This window comes from Caretta caretta, chromosome 25 (assembly GCF_965140235.1).
Source record: "Caretta caretta isolate rCarCar2 chromosome 25, rCarCar1.hap1, whole genome shotgun sequence".
NCBI classification, from domain to species: domain Eukaryota; kingdom Metazoa; phylum Chordata; order Testudines; family Cheloniidae; genus Caretta; species Caretta caretta.
Window position 1 is genome coordinate 7,468,928 of NC_134230.1, and position 15,105 is coordinate 7,484,032.

At 58.7% G+C, this 15,105-nt stretch overlaps 1 protein-coding gene across 7 annotated transcripts in view; it reads right to left on the minus strand.

The window, feature by feature from the left end:
- NFIC (nuclear factor I C) overlaps window positions 1-15,105 on the minus strand; it is a 169,375-nt gene that overhangs the window by 65,367 nt on the left and 88,903 nt on the right. For all 7 annotated transcript variants that reach the window (XM_075123095.1, XM_075123097.1, XM_075123094.1 and 4 more), the window contains exon 3: window positions 5,510-5,581. In XM_075123095.1, coding sequence (XP_074979196.1) covers window positions 5,510-5,581 — 72 coding nt within the window. The remainder of the gene's footprint in view (window positions 1-5,509; window positions 5,582-15,105) is intronic.

Sequence of the window (15,105 nt, forward strand, 5' to 3'; positions counted from 1 at the left end):
CCATGTCACCCCTCACCCTTCTCTTTGCTAACCAGCTGGAGCGCCGAGAGTCTATCACTACAAGGCAGGTTTTCCAATCCTTTAGTCATTCTCAGGGCTCTTCTCTGAACCCTCCCCGATGATCAACATCTTCCTGAATTGTGAGCACCAGAACTGGACAAAGTCCCAGCGGCGGTCGCACCAGAGCCAAATCCAGAGATAAAAGAACCTCCCTATTCCTACTTGAGATTCCCCTGTTTCTACGTCCAAGGATCACAGTAACCCAGAGCGAGCTCAACTGATTATCCACCATGACCCCAAAGTCCTGTTCAGAGGCACTGCTTCCCCAGGAGTACCCCAAAGAACTGTAGGGTTACAAGGGACCACAAGGGCCATCTAGTCTAACCCCTGCCAAGAGGCAGGATTTGCTGTGTCCAAGCCAGGTGGTTATCCAGCCTCCTTTCAAAACCCCCAGTGAAGGAGCTTCCACAAAGTCCCGAGGCAGGTCTGGTCCACTGTCCTACTGTTCTTAGTGAGACAGACTCTAAATCTGCTCTGCCGTCGTTTGAACCTACTGCCTCTTCTCCTGCCCTGTGTGGCAAGAGAGAACGTTTCTCCATCTTCTTCATCGCCTCCTGTAGTGGTGGCACATGCTCTGAGTTCCTCCATGTGTGACTTTGCAGGTTGGCTGGTTGTGCCCAGCTCACCAGGCAAACTAGCCTGTTCTGTCTCCGAGACCTGTCAGCTTTGTTCTTCACCAACCTTTTTGTCATCTGCAAATTTTATCAGTGATGATTTGATGTTCTTGTCAAGGTCGTTGATAAAAATGTTTAATACTGATCCCAGAACTGATCCCACAGGATTCCGCTAGAAGCACACTGACGATGCGTCCCCATTCAGTTACGTTCTGAGACCCATCAGTGAGCCAGTTTTTAGTCCATGTTATGGGCGCCGTGTTGATCTTGTATTGCTCTCGGTTTTTAATCAAAATATCCTAGAGTACCAAGCCAAAATGCCTTACACTATTACCTGTACCAACCAAACTTGTAATCTCTTCAAAGAAATCTATCAAGTTAGGGTGACAAGATTTGTGCCTCAGTTTCCCCATCTGTAAAGTGGGGACAGTGACACTGGCCTGTATTTGTATTTGGGGACTAACAAGTCCTGTCTCAAGGCTGGTGTATGCAGTTCTGAGCATGGGAATCATCAGGGCAGGCTCGGTAGAACAGCAGCTAACTGGCACAAAGGCGGGATGGTCTTGGGCTGAGGCTGTGGGTCTGGGTCTCAGAAGAGCACACAGTTCAGAGGTCTGACCCCAGTCCTTCTGCAGATCCCCTGCGTGACCAGGGGCAAGTCCCTTTGGCTCGCTGGGTCTCAGCTTCCTGTCTTTAAAATGGAGATTAAAACTCCTTCTTTTGTCTGAATAGACTTTAAACTCTTCTGGGCAGGGGCGGATTCGACTGTATGTTTGTGCAGCGCACAGCACAATGGTCTAGGGCTGGCACGCAGCTTGCCAGCAGGGGTGGCCTCCAGGTGCCACTTCTCAGTAACAACTGATGGTTTAATAGTCCTGGATACTTCCGTCCCCCAGCTGGCAGTCAAGCTCCTGCCCGCATGCCCTGGGGCTGGCACACTGGCAGAGCTGAACGCAGGGGCCTCCGGCACGTGGTGGGTGACTCTGAAAACCAAACCCAGCCACAGGAGTGACTCAGTGGAAAGCAGCTGCAGGTGGGAGATCCTGGCGCTCACAGTGAGACAGCAAAGTCAGTGAACGGGGGCAAACTGCGAACTTGCCAGCTTGAGATGCAGCCCCCGTTCTGGGCACCTGATCCTACCACGGGCACCACCCCGCCCGTCTCCAGTTATCCTGCACCTGGAATCCCAGGGCATGCGCCCACTGTCCTGCAGCCCTCTGCCACAGGTCCACGCAAACACTCCATTGGCCTCTCTGCAACGAGTCCGAGGATGGCTGTTATGCTGGGGAGCTGGGCTGAGGCCTGCCAAACTCATTCCACGCTCCACAGACCAGCTGATAAAAACTCCGGCTCCTGGCCAGCCAGGTCTGCGGTCTCCCTGTCGCTCAGCCCAGTCCCCTTACAGGGAAACTATTCAGCATCTGCCTGGAGCGTATGTCACCCCAGGCACTGAGGAGCCAAGCCCCTCCTGCAGCTTGGGTTTGCCGAGTCAGCACTTCTGCTGCAGGGGGCGAGAGTGCGGGGCGGTGCACAAGCAGCGACGGGCTCAGTCTGGGTCTCAGCGTCACCGGCGGCTGAGAAGCTGCTGGCAGAAGCTGGAGGTGAAGGAGAAAGCCCTGGCTCAGCAGTTTCCTCTCCGTGGCGTTTTCCCATCTAGCAAAATCCAATCGCTTCCTTTCTGTTCCATCTCGGCGCCTCACCTTTCACCCCAGCACTTCCGGGCGCTGCTCTGGGGATGCCCTGGGCCAGCGGCAGCCAGGGATTTAGCTGGCGCAGGCTGGCTGGGAGCCCTCTCTCCCTGCTCTTCTGCCTCCGTCTTGTTGGCTCAGTCACACAGACGCAGCCGACCAAAATGTGCTTTTGTCAGTGACGTGGACAGCTGCTTTCTCTAAAACCATGCAGCCTAGTGGGGAGGCCCAGGCCTCAGGACACCTGGGTTCTCCTTCTGCCTCTACCACTGGCCTGCTTCTGGGCCTCTGGGTCCCCTTCCCACCCTTGGGGTGCCAGGCTGTCTCTCTTGGTGTCTGGGCAGCTCCTGGCAGTGGGGCCCTGATCTTTCTTGGGGGCCTCTAGGTGCCACTTAATACAAATAACAAGTAATATTTGTTGCAGGGGCCCAGCACAGCCGTGGTGCGAACTCCGGGGTGTCGCTGTGGACACCCCTCCCTTGACATTACTAACAGATGAACCTCTCGGTGTTACCTCATCTGCAGAACCCAATTACCCTCCCCCCTCCCCCCCCATCCTCCGGAAAGCGGCCTTCCTAGAGTGAAGGGTTAATATTCCTGCCTGGGTGGGGAAAGTTCTGCCCTCCATTAACATCCAGCTCTTCTATCTGTGCTCGTCTGACCCTCTCTCCAGCGCTACCCACCGCACCCAGCCCAGCCCCATCTCCCTGAGTTAATGGCCCGTGTTTGCAAATCCTTGCGCGAATCTGAGCTCCCAGCTCGCTTCATGCAAAGGGATGTTTATTCTGACTCTGTGCCTGGGAGCTTGTGAATACGGGCGCCTAAGGCGGGTGCCTTAGTCCAGAGCCTCAGCCTGGCCTTCAGGCACAGAACCACTGGCTTGGGGTGCCCACTGGAGAGGCCTGGATGCCCTCAGCATCTTCTTCATCGACTGCTGGCAAGAGGGAACCATGAGCTCTTGAAAAGGCCCCAGCAGTTCTCAGGGGGAAGCACAAACATGACCCCTTGGGAGCACCTGGGCTTCACCCTGCCAGCTCCTGGTCCTGCTGTGGGCTGTCTGATCTCCTTGGAAGAGGGGCCCCTGAAGGAGCAGGTGTCTGTGCTGCTGGCCGCTGCAATGCAAAACTCGGCTAAAACCTTCCCACTTCTACGGGGCTTGGCTGGACTGGGGCTCCCCAGCGCCCCCAGCGGCAGGAGTGAGAACCCGCCCGTGGGACTGCATTGGCCCAGGGTGGGCTGGGGCCCCCTGCGGCAGGAGTGAGAACCCGCCCGTGGGACTGCATTGGCCCGGGGTGGGCTGGGGCCCCCTGCGGCAGGAGTGAGAACCCGCCCGTGGGACTGCATTGGCCCAGGGTGGGCTGGGGCCCCCTGCGGCAGGAGTGAGAACCCGCCCGTGGGACTGCATTGGCCCAGGGTGGGCTGGGGCCCCCTGCGGCAGGAGTGAGATCCCGCCCGTGGGACTGCATTGGCCCGGGGTGAGCTGGGGCCCCCTGCGGCAGGAGTGAGAACCCGCCCGTGGGACTGCATTGGCCCAGGGTGGGCTGGGGCCCCCTGCGGCAGGAGTGAGAACCCGCCCGTGGGACTGCATTGGCCCAGGGTGGGCTGGGGCCCCCAGCGGCAGGAGTGAGAACCCGCCCGTGGGACTGCATTGGCCCAGGGTGGGCTGGGGCCCCCTGCGGCAGGAGTGAGAACCCGCCCGTGGGACTGCATTGGCCCAGGGTGGGCTGGGGCCCCCAGCGGCAGGAGTGAGAACCCGCCCGTGGGACTGCATTGGCCCAGGGTGGGCTGGGGCCCCCTGCGGCAGGAGTGAGAACCCGCCCGTGGGACTGCATTGGCCCAGGGTGGGCTGGGGCCCCCTGCGGCAGGAGTGAGAACCCGCCCGTGGGACTGCATTGGCCCAGGGTGGGCTGGGGCCCCCTGCGGCAGGAGTGAGAACCCGCCCGTGGGACTGCATTGGCCCAGGGTGGGCTGGGGCCCCCTGCGGCAGGAGTGAGAACCCGCCCGTGGGACTGCATTGGCCCAGGGTGGGCTGGGGCCCCCTGCGGCAGGAGTGAGAACCCGCCCGTGGGACTGCATTGGCCCAGGGTGGGCTGGGGCCCCCAGCGGCAGGAGTGAGAACCCGCCCGTGGGACTGCATTGGCCCAGGGTGGGCTGGGGCCCCCTGCGGCAGGAGTGAGAACCCGCCCGTGGGACTGCATTGGCCCAGGGTGGGCTGGGGCCCCCTGCGGCAGGAGTGAGGTCTGTTCAGCTGTTCCCCAGGTGGGGAGCGCTGTGGCAAAGAGCCTGGGACAGCTGTGTGATTCTCTCTGTGCCCCTCAGGACCCCCCACACCCGCTCTGGGAGAAGCGGCCTGGGCGATAATTTGACAAGAGAGCCTGGCATAGCATGCACGAGCGCTGTACAAGCTTCCCATGTCCAGCTCTGCCAATGCCCCATGCCCCTGGTTTGCAGCCCCTCCACTGTTCTGGTGCTGGGTCCCCCCACAGCTCTGCAATGGCCCTAAATTCCCATCACCCCCCAATGCTTCCAGTCCAGGGCTCCCGCAACAGCTCTGCTGCTGCCCCTCAGTCCCACCCCACAGCCCCTCCTCTGTCCCAGCCCCGGCCTCTTCTGAGCAGAAACCTGCCTCCCTCAAAGCACCCCAGAATGATGGGGCAGTCCCCACTAATCCTGAGATGTAACAGCTAACTAACCGGGGGCTCTTGTCCTTTGCCTTCAGGCTGCAGAGGTGTCAGGTCTTCCAGCTTTTCTCCACAGCCACAAGGGTGAGAAACGTCCCTGGGGTATTTTTTAAACCAAAGCTGAGATTCTCCCATAAGCACCTGACCTCAGGTGCTGGGGCTTTAAGAAACGCCTCCTCCCTCTCCTCTGTTCTCAGGCCTCGCTGTGCAGAGATTTTCCACCAGGGGACACTAGGCTGTGAGAGCCCCAAAGTCATCACTCTTGTGGCCAGCGAGAGGCCTGGCCCCTGGGTTTGCAGAGGGTGAACGGGGAGGGTGTCAACTGCCTCAGTACCCGAATGGCTTCTTTCCCTGCCCCGAAGGGGTTCTGAGAGCGAGCTTTAAATAGGGTCTACATGCGAGATCTACCCTCCCACAAGCTGGCAAGAGAGGGGTGAGGGGACCCCCCTGCCCAGTGCTGACTTACCCAATGTGATCGGTTTGCTGTCCTCCTGGTCCGAGCCGATCCCTGTCCTCGGACTGCTGCTTTGCTCTGAATCTGAAAGGAAAAGCCAGGCATGAGGCTCTGCAACCCAGCACCCCCTCGCCAGCCCCGTTCCCCACATCCTGACCCCACACCAGGCCCCTAGGCCCCGCTCTGAGCAGCGCCCCCTGCTGGCAGCGACCAGCCCGCTGCCCCCAGCCCGCTCTCAGGATGGCAGGGGCAAGTCTGCCTTGGCCACAAGATGCCCATGTCCCGTGTGGGGCTGCCCCACGCAGAAAGAGGATGCAGTGCTGAGGCTGCTGGGCGCATAGACCCTGCGCTTCTGCCCTGCTCCCAGCCTGAGGCAGTCACAGGGGGACGTCCCAACTCCTGGCCTGGACCAAGCAGCCACAGAAGGAGCTGGGGGCTGCATTAGAGTGGGGAGCGCTGGGTCGAGCCTGCCCTAGATGGCCCAACAGCCCCCATCTCCCCCCCCCATTAATTCCACCAGCACGCCATCCTCCCAGTGCACAGTGCAGCCCCAAAGGGTGGTGGAGTGAGGCGGTGCTCACTGGCTCCGGCGGAGTCACCCACCCTGGTTCTCATCTGCCCCAGGCAGATGGTAATAGCCCCCATGAGCTGTGACTCGCAGGTTTAGGAGTAGGAGCTGGGAGCGGCTGGGCTCCGGACCAGCCCTTGTCAGTGGTTGGACCCTGTCTTAGTGACCTTGTCGCATTCCCCGCAGCGCCCCCTGTTGGCTGGAAATTGACTCGAGTATTTCCTCACAGTATCCCTAGAGGATCCCTTTGATAGTGAAAGGAAAACCTCCTCCTGCTAATAGAAGGGGTAGGGGGTCATTGCAGCCACCACTGGGCTGGAGCACAGCAATAATTGAATACTGGACAGCAACGCTGCACGTGGCTCACTCATGGCACACTGGAATGCAGCCACCTCTGGGGTGGAACACGGCAACCATGTAACAGTGCACAGGAATGCTGTGCAAGAGGTTAGGACAGGAAGTGGAGCAGAATGCTGCATTCAAATCAAACTGCGGGAGGAGTGGGGGGGAATTGTAAAGGTTGAGGGAGTGAAGAAAGAAAGAAAGAAAGAAAGAAAGAAAGAAAGAAAGAAAGAAAGAAAGAAAGAAAGAAAGAAAGAAAGACCTCTCCCTCCTCCCCTCTAGTGACCATGACCAAGCAGGCCTCTGGTTCCCCTGGCAACAGACAAACACTAATGGCTGCTTTATGTAATATCATTTGTGCTGTAATGGCCCCTGCGTGGTCTGCGCTCACTAACCAGAGGTCACTTTGCTGTTCCCATACAATGATTAATGGGCTGCCGTGCCCCACGGAGCCTCCTGCCCTCACCGCTGCCTGCCCGCCGCCAGTAATGGAGGAAGCGTCCAACCTCAGAACCGATGGCGCCATGAAACAGCCCTGGGTTCCTCTGCTGTGGCTGCAGCCCCCTCGCCAGGCAGCCCTGCACACTGGTACAAAGCACCGCCCGGCCTGTCCACTGCACCTGGCTCTGGAACAGCTGCTCTCTGCCACCCGGGCCCTGGCCAGCCTTCCCCAGGGCAATGCCACATCCTGGCATGCTCGGGGCAGTAGGTGCCATGGGGGGCTCAGAGCAAGCTAGCCAGGGGCAAGCTAGCCAGAGCTGTGGGAGGGCCAGGGGTGATCACCTGCCCCAGGGGTTGTGGCAGAGTCTCAGTGGGTTCAGGGAGCCATCCTGGAGCTCCCAGACCTTGTTCAAGGCAACGTGATTTCCTTGCTATGGTGTCATGGGGCTGTGACATCAGTCATGGAGTGCCACCACGGGCGAGCCCAGCACCAGGGTGGGTCCCATCTGGGGGATCTGAGACAGGACTGGCCAGGCCTGAGCAGGCGGCATGGAGACTAGGTACACTGGTGGCAGAAGTGGGCCCAGGGAGGGGAAGGTAATGGAGACACAGCCTCAGGCTGTGTGCTGGCTGCCTCCTCAAACCAAGCATGGTTGACCTGGGCCAGCAGAGAGATGGGAGACCTCCAGGCCAACCCAGGGGAGGTGATCTGATACGTCCCATCGCGGTTCCTGGGGCACCTGTTAGCCACCACACCCGTCAGAGCTGGCAGGGTGCTGGACGCTCCCACCCCTAAGCCAGGCTACAGGTATAGGATGCACAGCCAGACTAGACAGCAGCAGTATTGGCTTCCTACCCAGCAATTCCCCTGCCCTCAAGAGTCCCCCTTTGCACATTTAGCCCCTGCGTTTTCAGCTCAGCCTCTGTCCTCCCCTAGGCGTGGGGCTGATCCTGGTCTCCACACACTCACCCGATGGCTGGGCGTTCCCCACGCCAGCCCAGTGGCCCCATGCCCCCTCCAAGTCAGGTGCTTGGCATTGCTGAATGCTCCCCGCCCTGCTCAAACTTGGGGCTTCCAGCCACGTGCCCTCTGCCCCTCTGCGGGCGCTTGCCCATCTCTCTGTCCTGCTGCCTGGCTGAGCAGTGCTGCCTTGGCAAGTGCCCAGTGCAGCTCTCTGCAGGGGGCAGTCCAGAGTGAGGGTCTGTAGCCAGGGCGTTGTTCGGGGCCGGACTGCCGTAACGTGCTGAGCACCTGGCGTGCGCCAGACACCACAATCCGGCCCCACGATGGGCCAACTCACAGGACGGGACTTGTTAAAGGTTAAGGTGTGACGATGAACTTCTCCGCCCCCAGGGGCCAGGCCTTGGAAGGGGAACCCCCTTCCTGGGGGCCCTGTGACTCCCAGACCTTTTCACGATTCCTTCTGTCGTTCTTTCCCTCCCACCTCTACCCTTGATATGGAACTCAGTGTGATACTCAGCGCTACACCCATTGCTGTGCCCATTGCATATACCCCATGCTACACCAAATGCTATACCCATTGCTCTATTCAATGCATATACCCATTTCATATACTGCGCACTGCCCCAAACTCTATACCCAGTGTGTGTACCCAGCATTACAACCATCACTATACCCAACATTGTACCCATCACATATAGCCAGCGTTACACCTGTCCCATCCACCCAGTGCTATATTCATCACATATGCACAGGGCATATACCCATCCCATATACCCAGCATTAGACCCATTGCATGTATGTACTGCCTGTACCAGCATTGTGTCCCTCACATAGACCTGTCACATATGCCCAACATTTCTGCACCAGACCCCCAACAGGAGCAGCATCAGTGGTTTTTGGTCATCTGCCACTCTGCCAGTCCCTGCAGCTTTCACAGCCAGTTCACGTTGCTGCTTGAACCTTTACCACATCTCCCATGATTGTGAGGAGGGACGGGCCTCACCGCGGGCGTTTTAGAATCATAGAATCTCAGGGTTGGAAGGGACCTCAGGGGGTCATCTAGTCCAACCCCCTGCTCAAAGCAGGACCAATCCCCAACTAAATCATCCCAGCCAGGGCTTTGTCAAGCCTGACCTTAAAAACTTCAAAGGAAGGAGATTCCACCACCTCCCTAGGTAACCCATTCCAGTGCTTCACCACCCTCCTAGTGAAAAAGTTTTTCCTAATATCCAACCTAAACCTCCCCCACTGCAACTTGAGACCATTACTCCTTGTTCTGTCATCTGCTACCACTGAGAACAGTCTAGAGCCATCCTCTTTGGAACCCCTTTCAAGCAGCTATCAAATCCCCCCTCATTCTTCTCTTCCACAGACTAACAATCCCATCCTTCTTTTGCCTTCCTCCTTATGTCATGGGCATCAGACTTTTGCAACCCACATGCCCATCTCCTGGCTGCTCCTGCGCCCCGGGTCTCCGTTCCTGGTGCCCTTTCAATGATGCCTGGATAGCTTATGTACTTCATTAGTGACAAGAAACAAGGTATGCAGGAAACCCAGCACTGTTGCTGCTGAAATGTAGCCTGGCTGTCTTCTCTTTCTCACACAATGTAGGTGCTTCGTGTGTGTGTGTGCATGTGTCCATCCTACCCAACGTGTGGGCCACTTGCAACTTCCAGCAGAACTGTAACTCCTTGTACTAGGAGACCTGACGCCAAGGGGCTGAGCCATCACGTGTCTCATTAACAAACCTGGGTTAGTCAACGTTACAAGCCACTTAGGTCGGTGGAAGGGACTTGGTCCTGCAGACACACACATCATTAGATCAACTTAACATGGCTTATGTCGACCTCAGTCTGTAGTGTAGACCAGCCCTAAGCACTTCTGTGAATTCCTCCTGCTGCTTCCTATGGAGGCAGACCCCTCCACTTCCTGTCCCAAATTGCTGAGCAGTGTCTCTGCAGGGCTGGGAAGCAGATCTCATCAACACTCCCCACGCTGCTGTTCCAGCCCCAGGGGGCACTACTACCCCCTTTGCCTGAGCGCCCCACCTCAGTGGGAGTTTTGACTGAGTAAGGACTGCAGGATTTGGCCTGCGCGGCGCCGTTTGGATGGAGGAGGGGCCAGATCCTGGCTTCAGTGACACTGGGGTACATGCAGAGTAACTCTACGGATTTCCCTGCTCCCGTGGCAGCCCCTCCCAAAGGAAAGGCGGTTAAAAAAAAGGGAAGACTAGAATGATGGCAGCGCACGTTACATTTTCAAGAGCGATGGTGCAAAGGAAGTGCCTGCCGCAGCCTGCAGTCTCCCCGCCCCTCGCCACCTCATCAGCCACACAGGCAGGCTGGGCAGCTTGCATCCCGCACTCCCAGCCCCTGCTCCATCTTATCTAAAAATAAGCAGACTCCTCTGCAGGCTCGCAGACGCTGAGCTCAGCACTATTGGTTTCTAGAGCATCCTGGATTAGATTTCAAGGCCGTTTCCCTTCCGCCCTCCCCGCAGTCGGACATGGAGGACCATGCTGTGCGGGCGCCCCCCTGGAGTGCTGCAGAGCTCACCACAAACAAAGCCCAGGGACGGGGTCTGGCACAGCCAGGGGCAGGGGAACTGTATGTGCCCTCCTGGCAGGACCTGGGCTTGGATTCGGGGAGGGGGCCATTTAGGGATCTGGGGCAAAAATTGGGGATCGGTCCCGCTTTGAGCAGGGGGTTGGAGTAGGTGACCTCCTGGGGTCCCTTCCAACCCTGAGATTCTATGATGTTACAAATCTATCCCGAGGGCTGGAGGAGCAGCCACAGCCAGGCTGGGCCCTGGACCTTCATGCAAAAGTGCAGCCCGTGGGGACTACATCACCCAGCATGCACCACGGGACCCAAGGGAAGGCCCCACTGATGGCGCTGCTTGGGCCTTGCCATGGGTGCCTTCCTCTGGGCTCTGGGATAGTCCAGGGGCTAGAGCCCCAACCAGCGTCTTAGGAGACTAGGGGTCAAGCTCCTGCTCTGCCACTGATTTCCTGTGTGGCCATGCCTCTCTGTGTCTCAGTTACCCCCCTGCACATGGGGCTAGCAGTGCTGCCCTGCCCCTGCCCGCATGGCAGCCCTGACGCTCAGTACACTAAAGACGGGGTGGGGCTCAGATATCCTGGTAACAGGGGATGGATAAATACCCGCAATAGGTAGCCATTTCCAAGCATGGCAGGACGGAACAGCCCCGTTGCAGTCTCTGGGCTTCACACCAGTCTCCCTGTAGGCTGGAGATGGAGGCTAAACCCAGCTTTCCCTACCTCGTCTGGGGCCGGTTGCTGGTTTCAAAGCCCTTTGGGTTTGTAATGCCGTGGTGCTGTGGGGGTAGTAGAGCCCGGATGTGAATTCTGTAGCCTGCTCCTTCACAGAGCCGGCTCCGGCGCATTGAGTCAGCACAGCGCACGGAGCGTGGAGGGAGCCGCTCTGCTAGGAAGTGTGGCTGAGCCGTGACAGCGAGGAACCAGACCTGGGAACTGGGGCAGACCTGGTGGTGCGCCTGCAGGACCCGCAGAGCTCCGGAAGAGCCAGCCGTGCCCTGCGGTGCCCACTGCAATAGCGACAGACCTGGCCAGCCCTATGCATCCCAAGGGCAGCGTCTGGGCTGCCGGTGGGGATGGCGGAGGCAGGTAGAGCCCAACGCGAGTCTGCAGTGAGGAGCCCTGTCCCACTGCCACCCACCAATGGCAAACCACCCCACCCCCCCAAAAAAACCATCAAACGCAGGCAAATATAGGATAGCTCAGTGGTTTGAGCATTGGCCTGCTAAACCCAGGTTGTGAGTTTAATCCTTGAGGGGGCCATTGAGGGATCGGGGGCAAAAATTGGGGATCGGTCCTGCTTTGAGCAAGGGGTTGGACTAGATGACCTTCTGAGGTCCCTTCCAACCCTGATATTCTATGATTCAAACCAGTCCCTTGGTGTGAGCGCTGGCTCAGAGACCCATCAAAGTTGAGGGATTCCCACTGATCTCAGCGGGGGATTGTGACTGAGACAAGCAGATCAGGCTGTAAATATGAACCCTGTGCCATGTCGTATTGCCAGGATCGCTCTGCCAATAAGAGAAACACCCTGAGTGGGATTGCCTGGGGTGGGGGCACGGATGCCAAGTGTGGGGGCTGACTGGACCCTGGTGCACACTCAGTCCGCTGGCCACGGGCAGGGAGAGTGGGATGTAGCAGTGGTAGGGATGGACACACAGACATAGGGATGGACACACAGACAGAAGATAGATCATTAAAAGGCAGCTGATCCTCAATCCCCAGTCCACAGCAGTGACCCCGCGCCAGCGTAACGAGATCCCTACACCTGAGCGCCCAGGGATGCACAACCGAACTTGGGGCTCGCAGCCTTCTCTGTAGTCTGAGGGCCTGACTCTCAGTCACACCTAGGTCCCCGGTCCACTCCGGTTACGCACAGGGGCCTCCCAAGGTGAGGTAAACGTAGAGTGGTGTGAAGGGGCCCTGTGAGAGTGAGAATCAGGCCCGGGGAGGGTGACTGGGATGGATTTTGGTTTAGTTTCCTGCTCCACTAAATGATGGGGTAGGACAGCGGGGCCAGGGCATGCTGCTCCCCAAGGGCGAGCTGTGTGGAAACGGGGCTGAGGTTTGTCCTAGTCCTCAGTGATTGTTCCAGAGCTGGGGGTTTTCTCCTCCTTTGTGCAGAGTGCAAAGATTGAAAACCATTATTGGAGGTATTCAGCCGAATCCCCAGTGCCCCGAATGTGCCGGCTCTGGCTCCTAGCTAGAGGCAGACAGACTCATGGGGAGAGCATCAGAAACAAGCCCATCTTCTGGGTTCAGCCAGGACTGACAGCCCATGGGTTACACCGCTCACTATGCAGAGCTCCCCGCTAACATCCTGGGATCTCTCTGGGATCCCTTTCACTTCCTCCAGGCAGGGCAGACCGGCTCTGCTGTCAGCTGTTTGGAGTCAGGGTCCCCAGGCTGAGACACAAGTGCAGCTCTCCTCACAAGATCTTGCCTGGGGCACTGCTGATCCTAGGGGTCTTGCAGAGACCTGGGTGGGCGGGAAAATTGATGCTAGGGCCTGATCCTGCTGGGTCAATGGGAGCAGAGGATGCTCAGCACCTCGCAGGCACCGGATTCTAATCTGGGTGATTCTGGAGGAGCAGCCCTTCAGGGGGCTGTCCTTAGCACCCAGAGCAACGGGGACCAAGGTACAAAGTCAAGATCTGAATCCAAAGCTCCTGGGGATTTGGACCCAAGGTTTCACTCCAGCCCGTTCTAGGTCTAGGAGGCAGCCAGGACACTGGGATTTGGCTCAGGCCCCTGCTCAGCGCTCCATCAGCGGATCAGCTCCAAGCCCCGGGGGCCCAGTACCGCCTGGCTCTGTGTGGAGACTCACTGGCTCATTTCCTCGGCTCCAGGCAGAACCCAAGTGGCCTCTGCTGTTCCCGGCTTCCCCTCTTCGAGGCTTGGCAGAGGTGGCCCAGTCCCAGTAACGCTCCTGGCGGCCGTTTCTCCACCCAAGAATGGGGGGACCCCCTTGGCCAGCATCCCTCAGGGTCGCCCTAGAGCCAGGCCACATTAATTACAGCTATGGGCTGTACGCTGTACAGTACACTGTACAGTACACTGTACGCTGGCCACGCGGCTAACTAGCCACAGGCTGGTTATATTCACACACATCCAAGCTATGCCCACCGCTCCCATCCGGGAGACCCACTGGGTCTGGATACAGGCAGGAAAAGAAGCCTTTGCCAAGGGCACAGCAGAACCACAGAATCGTATCTATCTGGGGCTGGATGGGATCTCAGTCTGCGGGAGAGGGGCATGGTCTAGTGCTGGAGCAGAAGATGGGAAGCCAGGACTCCTGGGTTCTTCTGTTACTCCCAGTGCTGGAGTATGGTCTAGTAGTTAGAGCAGGGGACCAGGAGCTGAAACGCCAGAGGGCAGCTGGTTTAAACTGCCCCAGCTCCAGAAGGCTCTGCTCCCTGGTTTCCAGCCCCAGCCCCGGGCTGAGTTTGGCCTAGCGCGTGGCACAGGCTCCTGGATTCCACTTCTGGGTCTGTTGCTGTGGTTCTGCACCAGCCACTTCCTGTGTGAGTGCCTCAGTTTCCCGCAGTGCAGTGAGGCTGCTAATACTCCGCTGGTTCCTGGGCGGAGGGCAGGGTTGGGATCCCCACTGAAATGAACGCCTGTGATGTGTTTCGAGATGCCTGATAAAATGCCTGCTCAGCGAAGAGCCCAGTGGTGTGTCGTTATTCCCGGCAGCGCACAGTCCGTGAGTAACCGAGGAGTTCAGGCGGCTGGAGCCATTAACATAACGATAACAAAGAACTGGGGGGATAGAGTGTGGGGCCCGGCTGATCCTCTGATCTGGGCTTGCTCTGCCCCACAGTGCCACCCACAGGGATTTTGCACCACACCGTATCCTCTATGACCTGCTGAGGATCTTCCCCAGGAGCCGAGGCAGATTAACGCACAGGCCCACGGAGCCTATGCCTAGGGGCCCACGGAGCCTGTGCCCAATTTGTGGAGCCCTGCAGGACCACCAGAGCCTGTGTAGAAGTGGGGGGGCCACTGGCACCGGAACTGTGGGCCTACCCCATCCCCCGGTCAGTGGTAGGAGCCGCTGGCCCAGAGAGCCTGGGCTGCTGTGGGGATCCCCAGACCCTCTGCTTGCCCTGGGCAGGGGCCAAGGTGGCCGAGAACGGCCCCCGACCCGTGTCCACACCCCCCAGGGTGCACCGCTGCCAGTGAGACCCAGGAGTGGGGGCTCTGGTCCGGCCTCCCGCCCCCTCCCCCGGGCCTGCAGACACGCTCCGTGGGGAGAGGAGTCCCTGCCCCGGCTGGGAGGCAGTAGGGAGCCCCGGGAAGGTTACTGGCCGCTGCTCCATGCCTGCCCGAGGCTACTGTAGCCATGTTAAAAAGTTGAGGGTGGGGCATGGCCCCTCAGGGTCTGTTGCCCCTGGGCCCCCAGGGGATGGTGGGGGCTCAAATGTTCTTTGTGCCCAGTGCTTCAATAAATCTTAATCCGCCTCTGCCAGGAGTCTGGACCGTGCTTTCCATCAGCCTCTGTCGCTTGGCTCTGGGAGCTGGTGAGATGCCAGGCTGGCTTCAAAGCGGCTCCAAACCTTCCCCCCACACACACCTTTTTCTTTCCTCCCTCTCTCTCTCTCTCGCTCTCTCTCTCGCTCTTTCTCCATCCTTCTCCTCCTCCCACCTGTTTGGCCTTCGGCATTTTCCTTTCACAGTTTTGGCTGATGCCGGGAAAAGGCTAAGGCAATCCAAACAACACAGTCAAAACACAG